General features: G+C 52.5%; 4 protein-coding genes across 4 annotated transcripts; 2 read left to right on the top strand and 2 right to left on the bottom strand.

The window, feature by feature from the left end:
- Positions 1-2,606: 2,606 nt before the first annotated feature.
- QC762_0054920 (uncharacterized protein) lies at positions 2,607-4,164 on the bottom strand (the record flags this gene model as incomplete). The annotated part of the gene is made up of 2 exons (XM_062883538.1): positions 2,607-2,783; positions 3,343-4,164. The coding sequence occupies 2 exons, from the start codon at positions 4,162-4,164 to the stop codon at positions 2,607-2,609; spliced, it is 999 nt and encodes a 332-aa protein (XP_062744880.1).
- A 574-nt stretch (positions 4,165-4,738) lies between these two features.
- QC762_0054910 (uncharacterized protein) lies at positions 4,739-4,891 on the bottom strand (the record flags this gene model as incomplete). The annotated part of the gene is made up of 1 exon (XM_062883537.1): positions 4,739-4,891. The coding sequence occupies one exon, from the start codon at positions 4,889-4,891 to the stop codon at positions 4,739-4,741; it is 153 nt and encodes a 50-aa protein (XP_062744879.1).
- Positions 4,892-8,312: 3,421 nt separating this feature from the next.
- On the top strand, positions 8,313-11,416 carry QC762_306550 (uncharacterized protein). Its single transcript, XM_062888948.1, has 3 exons — positions 8,313-8,840; positions 8,954-9,248; positions 9,311-11,416. Exons 2-3 carry the CDS (start codon positions 9,074-9,076, stop codon positions 10,597-10,599), a joined length of 1,464 nt encoding a protein of 487 aa, XP_062744878.1. The 5' UTR covers positions 8,313-8,840; positions 8,954-9,073; the 3' UTR covers positions 10,600-11,416.
- A 775-nt stretch (positions 11,417-12,191) lies between these two features.
- Positions 12,192-14,468, top strand: QC762_306540 (uncharacterized protein; the record flags this gene model as incomplete). Its single annotated transcript, XM_062888947.1, is given in 3 exon segments — positions 12,192-12,809; positions 12,822-13,297; positions 13,319-14,468. 3 exon segments carry the CDS (start codon positions 12,192-12,194, stop codon positions 14,466-14,468), a joined length of 2,244 nt encoding a protein of 747 aa, XP_062744877.1.
- Between the last annotated feature and the right edge of the window lie 909 nt (positions 14,469-15,377).

The following is a 15,377-nucleotide window of genomic DNA, read 5'->3' as shown; positions in this document are numbered from 1 at the left end:
TTAGAATGGGAGGATTGTTGGTTCAGCGTATTGTTTCTTTCTCATGACATGCGGAATTAGGATGGTTAGGGGGTAAATTTGCTCTTTTGCCCTGACAAACGTATTTACGTACTTGGGTTCTGTTCTGTACATAAGGCTTGATGGTCGGGTTTTTAGCGAAGAAAATGGAAGGAAGGTTTGTTTACCTGGGCGAGGAGTACTATTGTTTATTTAAGGGGGCCAGGAGGAAATAGATGAGATTCACAAAATTGTTTATGTTTAGCGATACGCCACGTACTATGGTAAAGGCCTTATATCGACTTCACATGTCCATATTAACCGTCTGCAGAACAACCCATTGCTCTTTCTACTTCCCCTTTTTTCTCAGTCATCTTTCACATACTCGATCCGCTCCCTACGATCGAGATGAGATCCCCGAAAGAGGACCATCCGTCCCAGATCTCACCCCTAGCGGTAAATCGTAAACTTTTCGAGGCTCCCAGGGCCCCTACCTAAACCTTAAGTTTCTATTCACAGATAACCGATCTCACATGTCCCACTCGGCTACAAAGCATTCTCCGTCGTCTTTATTTCCCCTATAACGAGTACGATCCCCTCCCATCCCCCACACGACACCCCCAAACCATCACTCTTTGTCTTCCTCTAAAGCCACTCCCTAGATCCCACCGAACCCGTCACCTATCCTCAAGCCACTCTCACGCCACCCTTTTCAAGTATGCTCCCACTTTCCAACAGTCTCGAGGCTCACGGAACTTGCCATTTTCTTTGTTAGTTGGTTGCCACTTCCGCGCCATGGAAACCGCGGGCATGGGGTAGGTGAAATGCCACGATATAGGGTGTCAAAGGACGGGAGGGGGGAAAGATCAAGGTGATGAGGAGCCACAATGTCGGGTGGGACTTCCTTTGGGAGGGATATAGGGAGAGAATTATCGCACAAAGGATCAACTCCCCGCCAGACATATATCCGGCGGGGGGTTGGGAGGGTGTAGAGTAGCGAAGACAAAGAAATATTCTCGCACTGTGGGAGTATCGCTCAGTTTGGGATTTTATCGATGATGGGAAAAAAAGAAAAAAAAATTATCTATAACTGAAGGGTTAAAAACAAGCAATAGCTAAATCAACCCTCGTGCGGAAAGTGCCCGGGTTTGATAGAAGAGAGGGAGAAAGAGACAACACAGATACCAGGCAGGGGGAGACACATGGAGACAAGGACAGGCCTGGCTCATCAGGGGGAAAGAGATAGACGGGATGGAAAAGGTGAAACAAACATTTGCCCGGTTGACGGACCGGGAAAGAAACAGCAAGGCAGAAAACATCCGCGTTCACTCACGTGGAATTTCCCCCCTGTACGGCCAGGCGCCTGTCCATTCTCTCCAAACCAGAGTGTAAGGCCGATAGAACACCCTCCCGATCCCAAGACTCGGGTAGACACAGCATGTAAGTATTCTGTCTGAAACATCATCTCCAGCACCGGAAACCAACACCATCTCAAAAAAAAAAAAAAAAAAAAACACGCCATTTACCGTTGTACAAATATGCAAAGCATATACCGACAGGGGGGGTTACATAGGGTGATAGGGTGATAGGGTGATAGGGTCTGAGGGCAGGGTACAAAGCAAAGTGAGACAAGAGTAGAGTTCGTATATACCAAAACAAAATCCCAGACATGAATGGCTTGGTGTACCTTGTCAAAGACTGACCGGTGGGAAATATATCAGATTTTTTTCTTCTTTCTCATGGGGTGTACAGAGGTTGTTTGTGTGCCGCTGCCCATGGAGCAGGGATGGGTAGGGAACTCAGATGGTACGCGTCAGGCTTCTCTGTGTAAGTGTGCATGTGGAACGCCCGAGTCTCCGGCGCCGGAGTAGGCTTGTGTTTCTTGTATTGTTCGGGTGTGTGTGTCATAAGGTGGAGAAGAAAAAATGCTTCGGGTGTGTCCTCTTGTGCTACATAGGTAAGTTATCAAGAGGAGGGGGAGGGGGGGGAAACGGGAGCACACTGGAGCTCCGCTGCTTGTAATTCTATGGTGATAAGAGTATTATGTTGAGAGAACCTTTACGGAGCCCCCTATTTATCTTACCAACAACCCCCCTTTACTGTAGAATTTAACTACATTTTGAAGGATGATTATTAAGGGTTGAAGGATATTTAATAAGCTTCAAAAGATAGTCCAAAGACGTGAAAAGATAGTTAAGAGGCCGTAAAAGATGATTAAAAGGCCGTAAAAGATAGCTAAAGGGCTTCAAATATAGTTCAAGGGCCTTAAAAGATAATTTAAAGGCGTTTTATCATATTAAAGGCAGGGTAAATAAATACCTATGGAGGGGGGCGCTGGTAAGCCAAATAGGGGGCTCCGTAAAGGTTCTCTTTAAGAGTATCCAATTTGCGTCTTCTGGGGGACACAATAGTTTATAAGAACCTGCATCTTCCCAGCTGGCCGCTCCAGCGTACCCTCGTCGGTGAGAATTGCTGTCAGGGACGAAGAAAGGGAGAATGATTACCAGGAGAGCCACAGTATTGGTGCATCATGTACCCAGACCAAAGAGAGCGATGCACATCAAGACTTCAGGAAACTCCTCATGCGAAAGCCTTTCCGTGTTCGGCAGTCAATGCCGGCTCCGTCCGAGCCAAAGCCGCCACCTGCTTTTCTCGAGCTCTTCCAGTTCACTATCAAACTCGAGAAGCAAATCCATAATAGCTTGCCCATGCTTCCCCATCTTGGTCACTGCTCTAAGGGTCTCGCCAGTAACATCAAGTGTGTCGACATTACCGTGATCCAGAAGCTGCCGTAATATTAGCTCCCCATGCTTGACATTGCTAGCAGCTGATATCACCACTTCCTTTGTGACCGTAAACTTCCAGCCCAGCACGAAACGACTGAGCAACATTTCTACGACTGTGCTCCCACAATTTTTATTGTTGGCACCCGCCAGAAGCAGGTCTTCCAGATCGCCAAGTTTCAGTCTTACGGCATTGTGTCCTTGCGGCATTGTGTCCTTCCGAGATTGCTTCCAACATGAGATCCCCTTGCCCCTCGCACGCCGCTGCTCTAAGCAGCAAGGCTTTGTCGGGCTCGGGAAAACGTGTCTCTAACCCACAAGAGTATATATACCACATCATATCGCCCCCTAGAGGATGGCACGTCACTCTATTCATCAAATGCATCTTTATTTCGAGTCCGTCACCCTTTATCGTGAGTATGATGTCCATGAGGCCTCGGATGGCTCGGTAGTCTTCAAGGAAATCGTTGATATCCGGAATACGTGGGCCGAAAGATTGTGAAACGCGATTCTGGTGCTTTTTTGGGCTCCTTGCCAATTCGCAGAACATGATTTGGTGTACCAAACCATCCTCCTCCAACGAACAAGCGTGATGGTTTTCCTGGTCCCCCCTTTGGTGTTTCACCTCAATCACCTCAAGTTCTCTCCTATACAGCTTGGCCAAGCTTTCACAGTCCGTCATCAGGTTGGGGTAGAGGCCTTCAACGCGCAGCCTCTTTTCTATGAATCGTCGAAGCTTTGCTCTGACCTCCCTCAACTTCCTCACGTCCCAGTCATACAGAGCAGTCCTGATCTTTACGTTCACTGTCTTCCGGTCGTTGCGCCCGTACTCTTTCTCAGCTAGCTTAACCCCGTCGCTAAGGAGCCCCTGTATCTTCACATGATTGGGTGAATCTACGGGTCTTGCCAGTGTTGCTGGCTTCTCCAGGAATATGGAAGCCATGTCAAACCCCCTCCTCAACCGGTCATCGAGCCCGTGATCAAGATCATGACGCGCAACCAGAACGTCGAACTTGGTATCGGGGCCTGATGCGCCATGTGTCCAGTCCCAAACAAGAAGAAAGCTCTTTATCATCCAAACAGCCGGCTTCTCATTGGGTAATGGTCGTTTAAGAGAAACCGTGATCATGACAACTGAGAAGTAATCCACGTGTGGTAGAATGATCATCGGGCTCCCGGCATTCTTCAGCTTGCACACAATATCGCCCGGCCGGACAGCGTTTGCTGATGGCGGGAGGGACGTCGCCTCACTAGGCCATTCAGGCGACCACCCATAATCGGCCAGCGTGTAGTCAATGACCACGTTTTGCCGCCCACCCTGCGCGACTTGGTTCACCTCCGCTACCATGCCCAAAAGAGCCCCTTTCCCCCTGATCACGGCCATTTCTGTATTTTTCTATGTCCTGATCAGCTGAGTACTACCCAGTATGCGTCGAGAGAGTTGGCGCAAAACCTCGTCCCATGAAATACTGTAATCCGGTGTGAAGCTTTGAATTGCCATCCCATACAGCGCGAAAAATGTGTCATGAAGGACGGTGGCTTCGCGGTTGTGATACATATCCACTAACTCGCCGATGGGACGGCCCTGGAGTGGCGGAAAGGCGCCCTCACCGACGGTTTTTTGACGAAATGCTGCCCGTTTCATGAGGTGCGTCAACGACTGTATAAGACTGTGCAATGGGGGCAAGGTATGGCAGATGCGAGGCAGCAGCTTGGAGTCGAGAGCGACGGCGAAAGCATGGCCATCAATCTCAACTGATCCGCATTTGATGATGATACTTCGTGCGGCAGCGACCTCCTGCAGAATCTAATTTGTTGGTAAGAGAGAACCGTTAGTGACACACGTGCCTGGATATGATGCCCGAAGAGTCCATTGTTCACCTATCCAAATGCGCCTGAACCACGACCGCCGAAGCAATGAAAGGACCTCTCGGTTGGGTGTATCACCATCCTTTGTATCATCGGATGCAAAGCTGACGGAGCTGCTCGAGTGCTTGGTCCCCACTGTCTTCTGCTTCACCGAGCCAGACTATAACCCGTGCCGCCTTGCTGTAGATCTGGGCCATGAGTTGAATTTGCTTCGTTTTCTCGGGGATATCCCGCTGGTTCATGCAGATGGCATCAATCCAGAGAATGCGCTGTAGCTGTGCATTTCGAAGGCGCAGCAGGGCGGCATGGAGGTTTGGTGTCACAGCAAGCTCCTTCCCGTCAACGACAACGTGGTGCTGGTTATTCGCCCCCTTGCCCCCAGGCGTAAGACAGAGCTTCGTACAAGTGTGTTCCGCCAGGGATCGAGAGATTGTAGTCAAGGACTCGGCAATGAATCGGAGACGTCGGGTCCTCGGCTGGGAGCAAGCACAGAAGACGTATACTGGTTGGCGCCGCAAGAGGCAGATACTGGTAGATGTCGGAAGCCATGAGTGATGGTTTCGCCGCGGTTGAAATTATGGGTTGCAGAATGGTGAAATTCTATAGGTATATTCAAGCTGGAAGGGGCGGTCTCAGGTATGCCTTCCACCTACAACAGCTTTCCCGCCATTGGGTTGAAGGCAGGAGCCAATCGATTCCAGCGGGAAGGAAGCAACGTGCTGAGGGGATTTGTGCCGCTCGTGCCTACCCTCGCTGTGGACAAGATGATGGAAATTGCGACGCAAGCTCAAGGCTTGGAAGGATAACAATAAAGGCCTATCGATCATCGTTGAGGAGCTCAGTCCAAGTAACGGTCATACCAGTAACCCAGCAAGTCAGCAACATATCCTCAAAAAACCAGGATAACCTCTTAGTCTACCTATCGTAAAGGTAAAGCCTCATTCAGGCCCCCATCAGCCCTCCAATCAGCCTACCTCCCCCTCACCACTCAACCCTCACCTCTCCGTGGATGGCGTGTGAATGCACTTGCAGCACAAACAGTGCGGCCCCTTTTTTTTTTTTTTTTTTTTTTTTTTTTTTCCTCGCGCTTCACAAGTGTCACCGACCCAGACCCGACCTGTTTTACACACAAGACCATCCGAACGTCCCGACTTGCCAATGATACACAGCAGCAGCTCATGGTCGACCCCAAAAGGTGGGGAGTTGGGTTTAATAAGTTGGTGTGTGGCTTTTTGTGGTGTGGTAAGCCTTGTGGAACTTGAGGATGCCCAAAAGATCGATACAATGACGAGAACGAACAAGCACCAGACGTCAACAACTGTCAAGACCAAAAAACCGGTACCAGGGATAGCGGCCCGTTTTCTTGTGAGAATAGACTGAAAAAGGACGCTTGCTGTAAGGGAGTGGTCCAAAAATGAGAACCTCTATGGCTGCCGAGTGCAATCCAAAGTCTGGGGCTTAATCACTTCGGCCCCGAGACAAGTACCTACACATGTCAAATGGGCAAGCTTGATAGGAGATGGACCACCCGCACACATCAGGCTGAATTATGACTATTGAAAAGACAAGCGTGATAAGAAGGTAGCCGTGTGGCAACAATGAGATAGATAAAAATGGTAGTGCGGGCCGCGTGGACTGGTCTTGGACGGTGGCTCAGCATGGACGCCCATCCAATTGTTGTGAGGTTACCAGTTTCATGGTTTAGCAGGGCAGCTCTTCTCCCAAGAACCACCGAGTTGGAAAAAGTGTGTGTTGCGTGCGCAGGTGTGTGGAGTGGGTGAGGAGGTAATATGGATGCATCCTCTTCCGTTTTATTTCTAGTGTAGCGAGAAAAGAGACGTGGTGGAGGGGCACATACTACACATACTACATCTCTCTCTCTCTCTCTCTCTCACTCTCTCTCTCAATATAGTACCTACGTACCTGCAGGCAGAGAAAAGATCAGCTAAAAGCTGTCAATGCGGGTGCGCGGGGAAGCAGGTTGGTTGCTTTGGGCCGATGCAATGCCACTATAGTTGACTGTCTGTCTGTCTGTCTGTCTGCCTGGCAACCACTGACTGGCATTGACTTCGTCATCGGCGATCAGACTACTGTACAGGCTCGACAGGCTGACAAGCACGAGTAAGACGTCAAAGAGGCACCGTGGGCATGGGCATGGAACCGTCCGATTCTTTGTTGGCTCGACGCCACGAAACGATGACCAAAGAAACTGGAGAGAGGCGTGGGGTCTGGAGAGAGGCGGAGACGGCGGCGGACCGGCCTGGTGGTTGAGTGCGGAGCGGGTGTGTGCGGGTCAGCACAAGACAAAGCCAAAACGCTGGGCCCGGGAGTTTTGAATCTCGGGGATCCCAGAACTGAGGTTGGCTGGGAATGTTGGTGTTTCTTTGTTTGATGGGAGAGCATTCCAATATTTTTCTTTTACTTTGCACATTCCAACACGGGAAGAGCCGTTTCTTGTCTTGTCTTGTCTTCTCTTGTCTTCTCTCGTCTTTGTCTTGTCTCGCTCATTCAGACTTCAACTGACCAATGGCGGACGACCCAAAGACGACAAGATGGTGGCCCGCACGGTCCAACGTGTCCTCTGCCGTGGGACTGGTGACTGCCCGGCGACTGGCACAGTCACTGTCAGACTGATGATGGTCAAGGCGGAGATCAAAACGGACGATGCTTGGCATGGGTCGTTCAAAGGTGCTTTGCACGCCATCTGGTGCTAACGATGGATAGCGGCTTGGCATCTCCGAGCTAAGAGCTAACAACCGGCCTGTTTTCCACACCACGTTTCCCTGCAGCATGGCACAGCCCGGTCGCTGAAGAAGAAGCTTGAAAGAAGACAAGGAAACTCAATTCATTCTCGAATCACAGGCTGATTACCGATATCTCAGAATTCCGGCCGTTCTTCGGCATCAAAAGCACCCCCAAACCGGGTGTGTTGACTCCCACCAAGGGACGAGGGAGGGACGGCACCTGGCCAAAACGTGCCAATGGGGCCCGAGGTCGCTTTGGCGAAATTGTGGCTGGCGGCAGCAGCAGGAGAAATGCAGCCGTAACAGCGCCCAGCGACAGCGGCAGCGACAGGCGTTACCTTACCGAGTGTTGGTGTTGGTGTGAACCACAACCATGTTTTTGATCCACGGTTTTGGCCCGTTTTGAATCTTGATTGATACCTTACCGGTTTGCGGAAAAAAGTGACAATATCTGGGAAAGAAGAAACGTTTGCGGTACTCGAGGAGATCATGTCCGTTGCTTCTCACCTGTACGTATAAAGCTGCGGCAGAACCTGAACCCTGGATCACCAACCCCCAAAAGGATTGGTCAGATGGTCGGGTGCAGGTGGTCCGTGGGGCCGAGAAACGGCAGCACGGCATTAAACCCAAAGGGGAAACTTTGGGAGCGGCCAACCCATGTCTCGAATGATGCACATCGCACTGTGTCGAGTCCCGGCGTCCCCCGCGGCCTGGCCACCCGCTCCCGCTGGGTCGGGAAGGACTCTCCGCTGGGGAAAACTCGCTGAACTCTGGAGCCCTCCAGACGGGCGGTAGCACACAGTGTGAAGAGACCGGCGCCCACTTCAGATGCAACCTCCCATGCACGAGCCGTCACATTTGCGCCCGCTCATTTCATTTCCTGTCCCTGCCTCGCTCCCCTTCGTTCCAGGCCAGGGCCGCCGAACCGATCCTCTTTTCTCTGCTCTCTCCTCTTTGCCTGTCTTCCCCTTCCTGCACTCTGTTTGACTTTTGACTGTCACCTGTCAACCTGTCACCCTCTCGACAGCGACAGCGACAGCATCTTTGAGATCCAGCGTCGCGGCCAACTCTCTAGACCGACGGCGGCAGCACCAGTCTGTTTTCTGGCTGAGACGAACCAGTCGTGGACCGGCCAATAAACATCGGACCCGACCGTGCTTTTCCAGCTTACCGTCACTCTGGTTTCTGGAACCTCTGGCCGACCCCCTTCTTCCGTCTCCATCTCGCCCACTCAACAATCACCCTCCCGACTCCTGCTTTCTCGCAACACATCATCGGCGCATCGCAACCAGAATCTAATGCTGCAAGCAGTTGTCGGTTTGATTTGATTCAATTCGGCACTGGGATTTTTGTGTGGATTTCGGTATCGATTGCGAACTGTTTGATTGATTGATTGATTGATTGACGACCGTTCGAGTCTTGTTTATCTGTTGCTGGAGCCACAAAGGTACGATGAGCATCGGACTGACAGCTGCAGCCAGTCACCCGCGCATTTTTTCTTGAAAGTTTGGCCATCTGGCGACGCGCATGAGTTGATGCTGATACGGTGCGCTTGTACAGTTGTTTTTTGGCATTTGAGGGAGGTCTGTCTGTTTGATTGATATTGTTAGCTTGTCGCCTCGACAAGTGTGTCTTGTTGGATTTTTGAAGGAAAGGAATTTGGACGAGAGATCGGACACGATGGGCGCACAAGTTGTTCCATCAGCCTCTCACGGCATGCCGGCCCTGGAAGTCGCTGAGCCAAATCCTCCGCATATCATTAGCCGCGCAACCAAGGGAGGACGCACCCTGTGGTACTGCTTGAAGGTCATCCAGCAACCCGAGCGCGCGAGAGCATGCGGTTCAGGCCCAAAGTGTGAGTGTGACTCCTTGATCGTTCTTGTATGTGAACCAGCCAGTTTGCTAACATGGCAATAGCATCGGCTGACCGTCGTCCCGTCGACCCGCCTCCTGTTGTGGAGCTGCGCGTCTATGAGGGCCATACTTGGGAGGCGGCCCAGGATAAGGATATCACTTTCCTGTACAACGCCAACTTCTTTCTCTACGCCACTCTCGAACATGCCAGAGTCATGGCCCACGGTCGCGTTCAGACCCCAGCAGCCAACACGCCGCCCGTCTTGACCGGTATGCCCGTGTCTGGAATGGCCTATCTGGACCGTCCTACCGAAGCCGGCTATTTCTTGTTCCCTGATCTGTCTGTCAGGCACGAGGGCCGTTATAGACTGACGTTCAGCCTCTACGAGGAGACCAAGGAGGACAAGGACAAGGACCCGCAGAGCGACAGCTCGGCCTCCGAGGGCCAGAGCTCCAGCCCGGCCCAGGGAGGCTCCTTTGACTTCAGGATGGAGGTCAAGTCGCAGGACTTCGTCGTCTACAGCGCCAAGAAGTTCCCTGGTTTGGCTGAAAGCACCGCTCTCAGCCGCATGGTTGCCGAGCAAGGCTGCCGTGTCCGCATTCGCCGCGATGTTAGGATGAGACGGCGTGATGGAAAGGGTGCTGGTGACTATGACAATGGCGATGATGAGTATGCACGAAGACGTTCTCGAAGAACCGCGACGCCCGTGGCCGATGCTCGGTCTGACTTCAACCGCAACCGATCGATGAGCGGAAGCGCGGAACGGGCTCCCTACCCTGCCGACTCACAGCGCCGCCCATCGATGGCCGACTACCCTTCGCAATTTCCTGGACAGCCAGGCTCCCAGGGAGGGCACCTTCAGTTCCTCAACGGAGGCTCCAACGGCCAGTATCCTTCTCAGCCACCACCTCAAAACTTTGCTCAACCTCCCTCGGTTCCCGCTTCACCCGTGTACCCACCAAGCCAGGCGGCGCCGTACCCATCGCAGACTTCGTACCAGGCTGCTCCTCCACCACCGCCCCCTTCGTACAGACAGCGCGAGCGAACGCCTTCGCAGTCGTCGTATGCGCCTCTCAACCCGGCTCCTCGTCGCGACAGCGCGCAACCACAGGGCTTCAGGTCATCCTCTGGCCACGTCACCCTCCCTCCCTTGGTTCCGGCTTTCCCGCAGCACAACTCGCACCGCATGCCGCCGCCCAAGATGCCGTCCCTGCCGCCCATCCAGGTCGACGGACCCCAAACCAGCACGCTTCCCGGCGCCAGCCAGCTCCCGTTGCCGAGTCCGACGCGCTTCAGGCCGCTCGTCCCAACTTCCCGGCGCCGGCTGCCGGCCCCGTTGACCGCATCATGACAACGCAGTACGCCGGCTCGAAGCGGGCCCACGACCAGTCCTTCAAGACTGCTGACCAACCTAGGCGGTTCCAGGATGGTGCCCGCGACGAGGGTTCCTCTGAGGATCCAGATGCCGGGCTTGGGCCCATGATCTACTCGAGAGCGGCTGGATTTTATACTACGGTTCCGGCCGACCAATGTCCCGAGTAGCAGCCAAGATACCCCTTGCTTGATGGCTTGATGGTTTGATGCGTACTGTTGGGCTAGGTGTTTGGAGTTTTGTTGCCCAGGCGGGTCATCTTCTTTGTGATTTTTAGTGTATATACGGGCGACTATATGGGATGGGCATCTGAAACCCAAGCTTTCAACGAGCCATGGACTGGACTGCTCGAGGGACACAGACGTTCTTTACGTTCCCTTTGACTCTTTTTTTTTTTTTTCTTCTTCCCGTTGCTTCTTTATACCTGTTGGAACGCACATAGCACGCCGCGACACATATACGTACGACCTTCATTTTCTCTGTTTTCCTTTGACACTCTTCATTTAGAGCGACTACTGGGAGGTTTTGTTGTGGGTGGGTGGGTGGGTTGGGGAGGCGACAAAAAGTTGAAGCTGGCTGCAAAGGTTCAGATTGTGATTTTCTTTTTTGGCTGGGAGTGTGGACTTATACATCTTATATGCAGGGAGGCCTGGGATTCGGCCAGCGGATATATATTTTTTTTTTTGAATTTGGGAATCGCGATATGTGAACAGTGTTTGAATATCAATTTTTATGCGCATCTTCCTCTCTCTCTCTCTATCTCTCCTACCGTGACCGTGTTTGTAACCGCGTCTTTTTCACGTGTTGCTCGTGATACGGCGTGGTAAAAAGGTGGTTGAGGTCACGCTCGAGGAGGATGCTCATTTGGAACAACCAAGGCAAGGGAGGCTGGTGATTGGCTGCATTGTGGGGTCGGGGTCTGTGCCATGCAGGGGTCCCGTTGTCAAGACCGTTGCCGGGTCGCGTTTTCTTGCTTTTGGCTGCGAGAGCTTGCTGCAGGTCCAGTGGAGGTGCTGCCACTACTGCTCTGTACTGCTTGCTGCTGCTGCTGCTGCTGCTTCTTCTTCTTGCTCCAAAATAACAAGCTTCGCCGTCCTCAGTTCTCGCTTTTTTTTTTTGGGTTGTTGTTGGTCTCTCTGTCAAACAAGCTGCATCGTCAGAGAGAGAGAAAGAATATTTTATTACTTCTACCTCGTGGTTTTGGCGCGATTGTGGAGTGCTACCGACTACTTGGGAGTCGGGAGAGAGAGAGGGAGAGAGAGAAAGTAAACAAAACCGTTGTCCTCTTTTTTTTTTTCTTTCACCCCGACCCCCCGATTTTTATAACCGCTGCCTTGCATCGTTTCGCGCGCTCTCTCTCTCCACCTACTTCACCGCATATCCATCCACGCGCGCCACGACAAAACCGAACGATTTCGCATTGCGCCCGCTCCGCCGCGGTTTTTACGGGGCCTCACCCTTTTTTATCCAACATTATCCACTCACCTTGTTTTCCAGCCACGGTGTTTTAGTGGGTTTATGTACTAGTTTTCAGGGGGGGAAGGGGAACGAGCTGTCGAACACAAGACACAATGGCGATTGCCTCTTTGCAACAACCAACACAGGCGGAGATGCCACCACCACCACCACCACCACCACCACCTGGTTTATCGTTGTGGCCGCAATTAGAACAGCAACAACAACAGCAATCGCAACAATCGCACACCCCCCGACAACCATCCTTCGCCGAACGCAAATCCCACCAACAACACCACCACCAACAACAACAACAACAACAACAACAACACGCCCGCCGGGGGTCCTCTCCCGAAAAGGGACAGTCGAGGTTTCTGGAAGGGAGCATGAACGATCGCGTTAGCGCGGTGCCCCCGCCGGAATTCATCACTGGGAATAAAACCGAGGAGGAGATACGGGAGTGGGAGAGGCAGTTTTATTTTCCGTCGTCCTCTTCTTCGACTTATCACGGGGGAGGAGTGACGATGTCCACTCCTGCGAGCCCGACAATGTCGGGGTTTGGTGGGCATCCGTTGATGAGGCCGAGGAGCAGTTTGCAGGTTTGGGGTGGTGGGTATAACGGACAGGTGCAACAGAAAAAGAGCAGCGGTTTTTTGGCGCCGCTTTGGGATGGTGTGAGGGAGAAGCTGAGGGGGAGTAGGAGTTCGGGGAGTATGGAGGGAGTGATGATGCAGGGGCAGGGGCAGGGGCAGGGGCAGGGGCAGGGGCATGGGGAGAGGGCGAAGGTGGTGACCAAGGCAGAACAATCACAACAACCACAACAGCAACAGCAAAAGAAGGAGGCGTCGTCGTCCAGGCCGGCGAGCCCGGTGAAGCCGCCGAGTATTGTTACTGGCGCGGCGAACGGGACGAGTTATCCCTCTAGGGAGGAGGTGCTGGCGAGTTACAAGAGTTTGCAGGCTTCGGGGTTTTTCAGTGCGCATGCTATCAAGGGGACTAGACATCCCCTTCGCAACGCTGCCAGCGCGCCGATGACGAGGACGACGACGGAGATGCAGGTTGCGGGAACGATGTCACCTTCTGGACCGTCGAGCCCGACGAGTAGTTTGTATGTCAATGGGGATAGGAGGTCGTTCGCGGATAGGTTGGCTGCCGTGAACAGTCAGCAGCAGCTGCGACCTGCGCCTTCGACTGCGAGCTTTCGGAGTCCGGCGGCGCCAACGAGGGCGCCTCCGCCGCCAACGAGGGCGCCTCCGCCGCCACCGTCGGAGGAGGAGAATTCGGAGGATGCGAGTCCGAGTCGGGGGACCAAGAGGCCGAGTCAGGACATTCACGGGGAGCAGGAGACTGCGACTAGGAAGCTGGTGAAGAAGCTGAGGAGGTCGAACAGTCGGACGTCGACCAAGACGAACTTTACGACGCAGACAGCGAATTTTTACGGGGGTCATCATCATCATCACCATCACAAGTCGAGGCCATCGACCTCGTCGGCGATGTCGGGGTTTAGTTTGTTTGGGGGGGCGTCGCTTTATACCACGACGAGCACGGTCGTGGACCCGGAGCAGCAGACGCCGACTCAAAGCCCGAGCAAATCGGCGAAGCTGAGGTCCAAGATGAGTTTTGGGAATCTGGTCTCGGGGAAGCTGACGAAGGAGAAGAAGGAGAAGAAGAAGGAGAGGACGAGTTTTCTTGGTGGGTTGAGGAGGAAGACGAAGGGGTCGAAGACGCCGCCGGCGGAACAGCAGCAGCAACAGCATCAGAGTGTTCAGAGGGACGAGGATGTCGATATGGGGATCAACATTCCGGCGCAGGTCGCGCAGAGTATGGTGCAACCTAGCCGTTATGACGATGACGATGATGAGATGATGCTTGATGCGCCCTATATCACGCCTCACCCGACTCACTATCACGTTTCGAACCCGCACCCTCACCCTCACCATCATGTCCTGCATCAGAGGGGTAACAGCCTGCCGTTGGCGACTCTGACCGAATCTTCCCCTTCGAGAAGAAACATCACCCCGCCTACTTCGGCGTTTTACACCTCGCATGGGCACCAGCCACGGATCAGGAGGAGCTTGGAGATGGAGCTGGAGAATGAGGTTGTTATTCCGGATGCGAATAGGGGGATTCCAAAGGTGCCCAAGATTCCGAGGACGTACTACACGGGCAAGGCGGTGGTGGTGGACATTGACGAGGAGAGGAGGGTGAAGAGGGAGAGTTTGCAGGTTTTGATGGGGAAGCAGAGGAAGCATAGGGATAGCGGGATGAGCGGGTTTTCTTGGGGGAGCGGGGGGAGGAGTTTTAGCGGTGTCAGTGGGGGGAGTGGGATGAGCGGGAGCGGGCAGGAGAACAGGGGGGAGGTGTATGTTCATCCTAGTCAGAGCGGGTGGTGAACGGCGGCTGTGTCTGATGTGGAAGAGTCAAGGGGTGGAAAGCAATAAGCAACACCGAAGAAGGGAGGAGCTGGGAGTGTGTTTGGAATAAGGAAAAATATGTTGGACTCGACTGCTTGTTGGGATATATGGGTGGGAATGTTTGGCGTACATGTGTCAAAAGATTGTCTATATGGGGTACCCCCTGGGTTATTTGGCGTTATCATCTCTTCGCCAACACTTTTTGGGGAGTTGGAGTTGTCGGTTTCGGATACCTCTCGAGTTATCTTATTTCGGCGGTGTTGGGTCATCTTCTTTTGTTTTTGTTTCCATCTCTGTTGGGAGAGAAAAGCAAACAAAGGGATCAAAGTTTTTATCAGGTGTTTGTTTTTATTATCCTTGGAGGAGGAGGATATGTCTTGCCTGTTGCAGGGTTGTTTGTCTCGTTTGGCCTTTTGTTCGGATAGTTTCCTTTCTTTTTTCTTTTCCCTGTTTTTCCTTTTTTTGTTTTCTCCTTTCTTCTGTTTCGACATGGCGGTACTCACTTATCACCTCTCTCATGGACCTATTGGGCCCTTCCCCTTAGCGGTTGGGTAGCTTTTAGGTTTATGTTGGGTTGGGTGTGTGGTATCCGACTGGTTTGTGTACAGGAAGGGGGTTCAGAGTAATGACGACTATTTTATGACCAAACCGAAGGAGGAGGGAAGAAGAAAGGCGGGGGGATGTTTGTGTGTTGTTTGTTTTATGACCAAATCTTATGACCAAATCTTATGAATTGTTTTTTTTTTCCTGTTAGCTTAGTTTTTCTTGTCTTGTTTACATAAACAGTACTTTCAGGATTCAGGAGTCGACAGAAACAGACAGAGAAAGAGAGATGTTGAGTAGTGTACATGAGATTGATGGGAAATAAGGATGTGATTGTGATTGGGT

This window comes from Podospora pseudocomata, chromosome 3, assembly GCF_035222375.1.
Source record: "Podospora pseudocomata strain CBS 415.72m chromosome 3, whole genome shotgun sequence".
In the NCBI taxonomy this organism is placed as follows: Eukaryota; Fungi; Ascomycota; class Sordariomycetes; order Sordariales; family Podosporaceae; genus Podospora; species Podospora pseudocomata.
Note: the sequence above shows the minus strand (reverse complement) of the source record. Positions and strands in the feature narration are given on the sequence as shown.

Bases quoted from the DNA above. Each gene is read 5' to 3' on its own strand.
- QC762_306550 (XM_062888948.1), top strand. From the start codon at position 9,074: ATGGGCGCACAAGTTGTTCCATCAGCCTCTCACGGCATGCCGGCCCTG. The intron at 9,249-9,310 runs GTGAGTGTGACT...ACATGGCAATAG, and splicing joins ATGCGGTTCAGGCCCAAAGT to CATCGGCTGACCGTCGTCCC.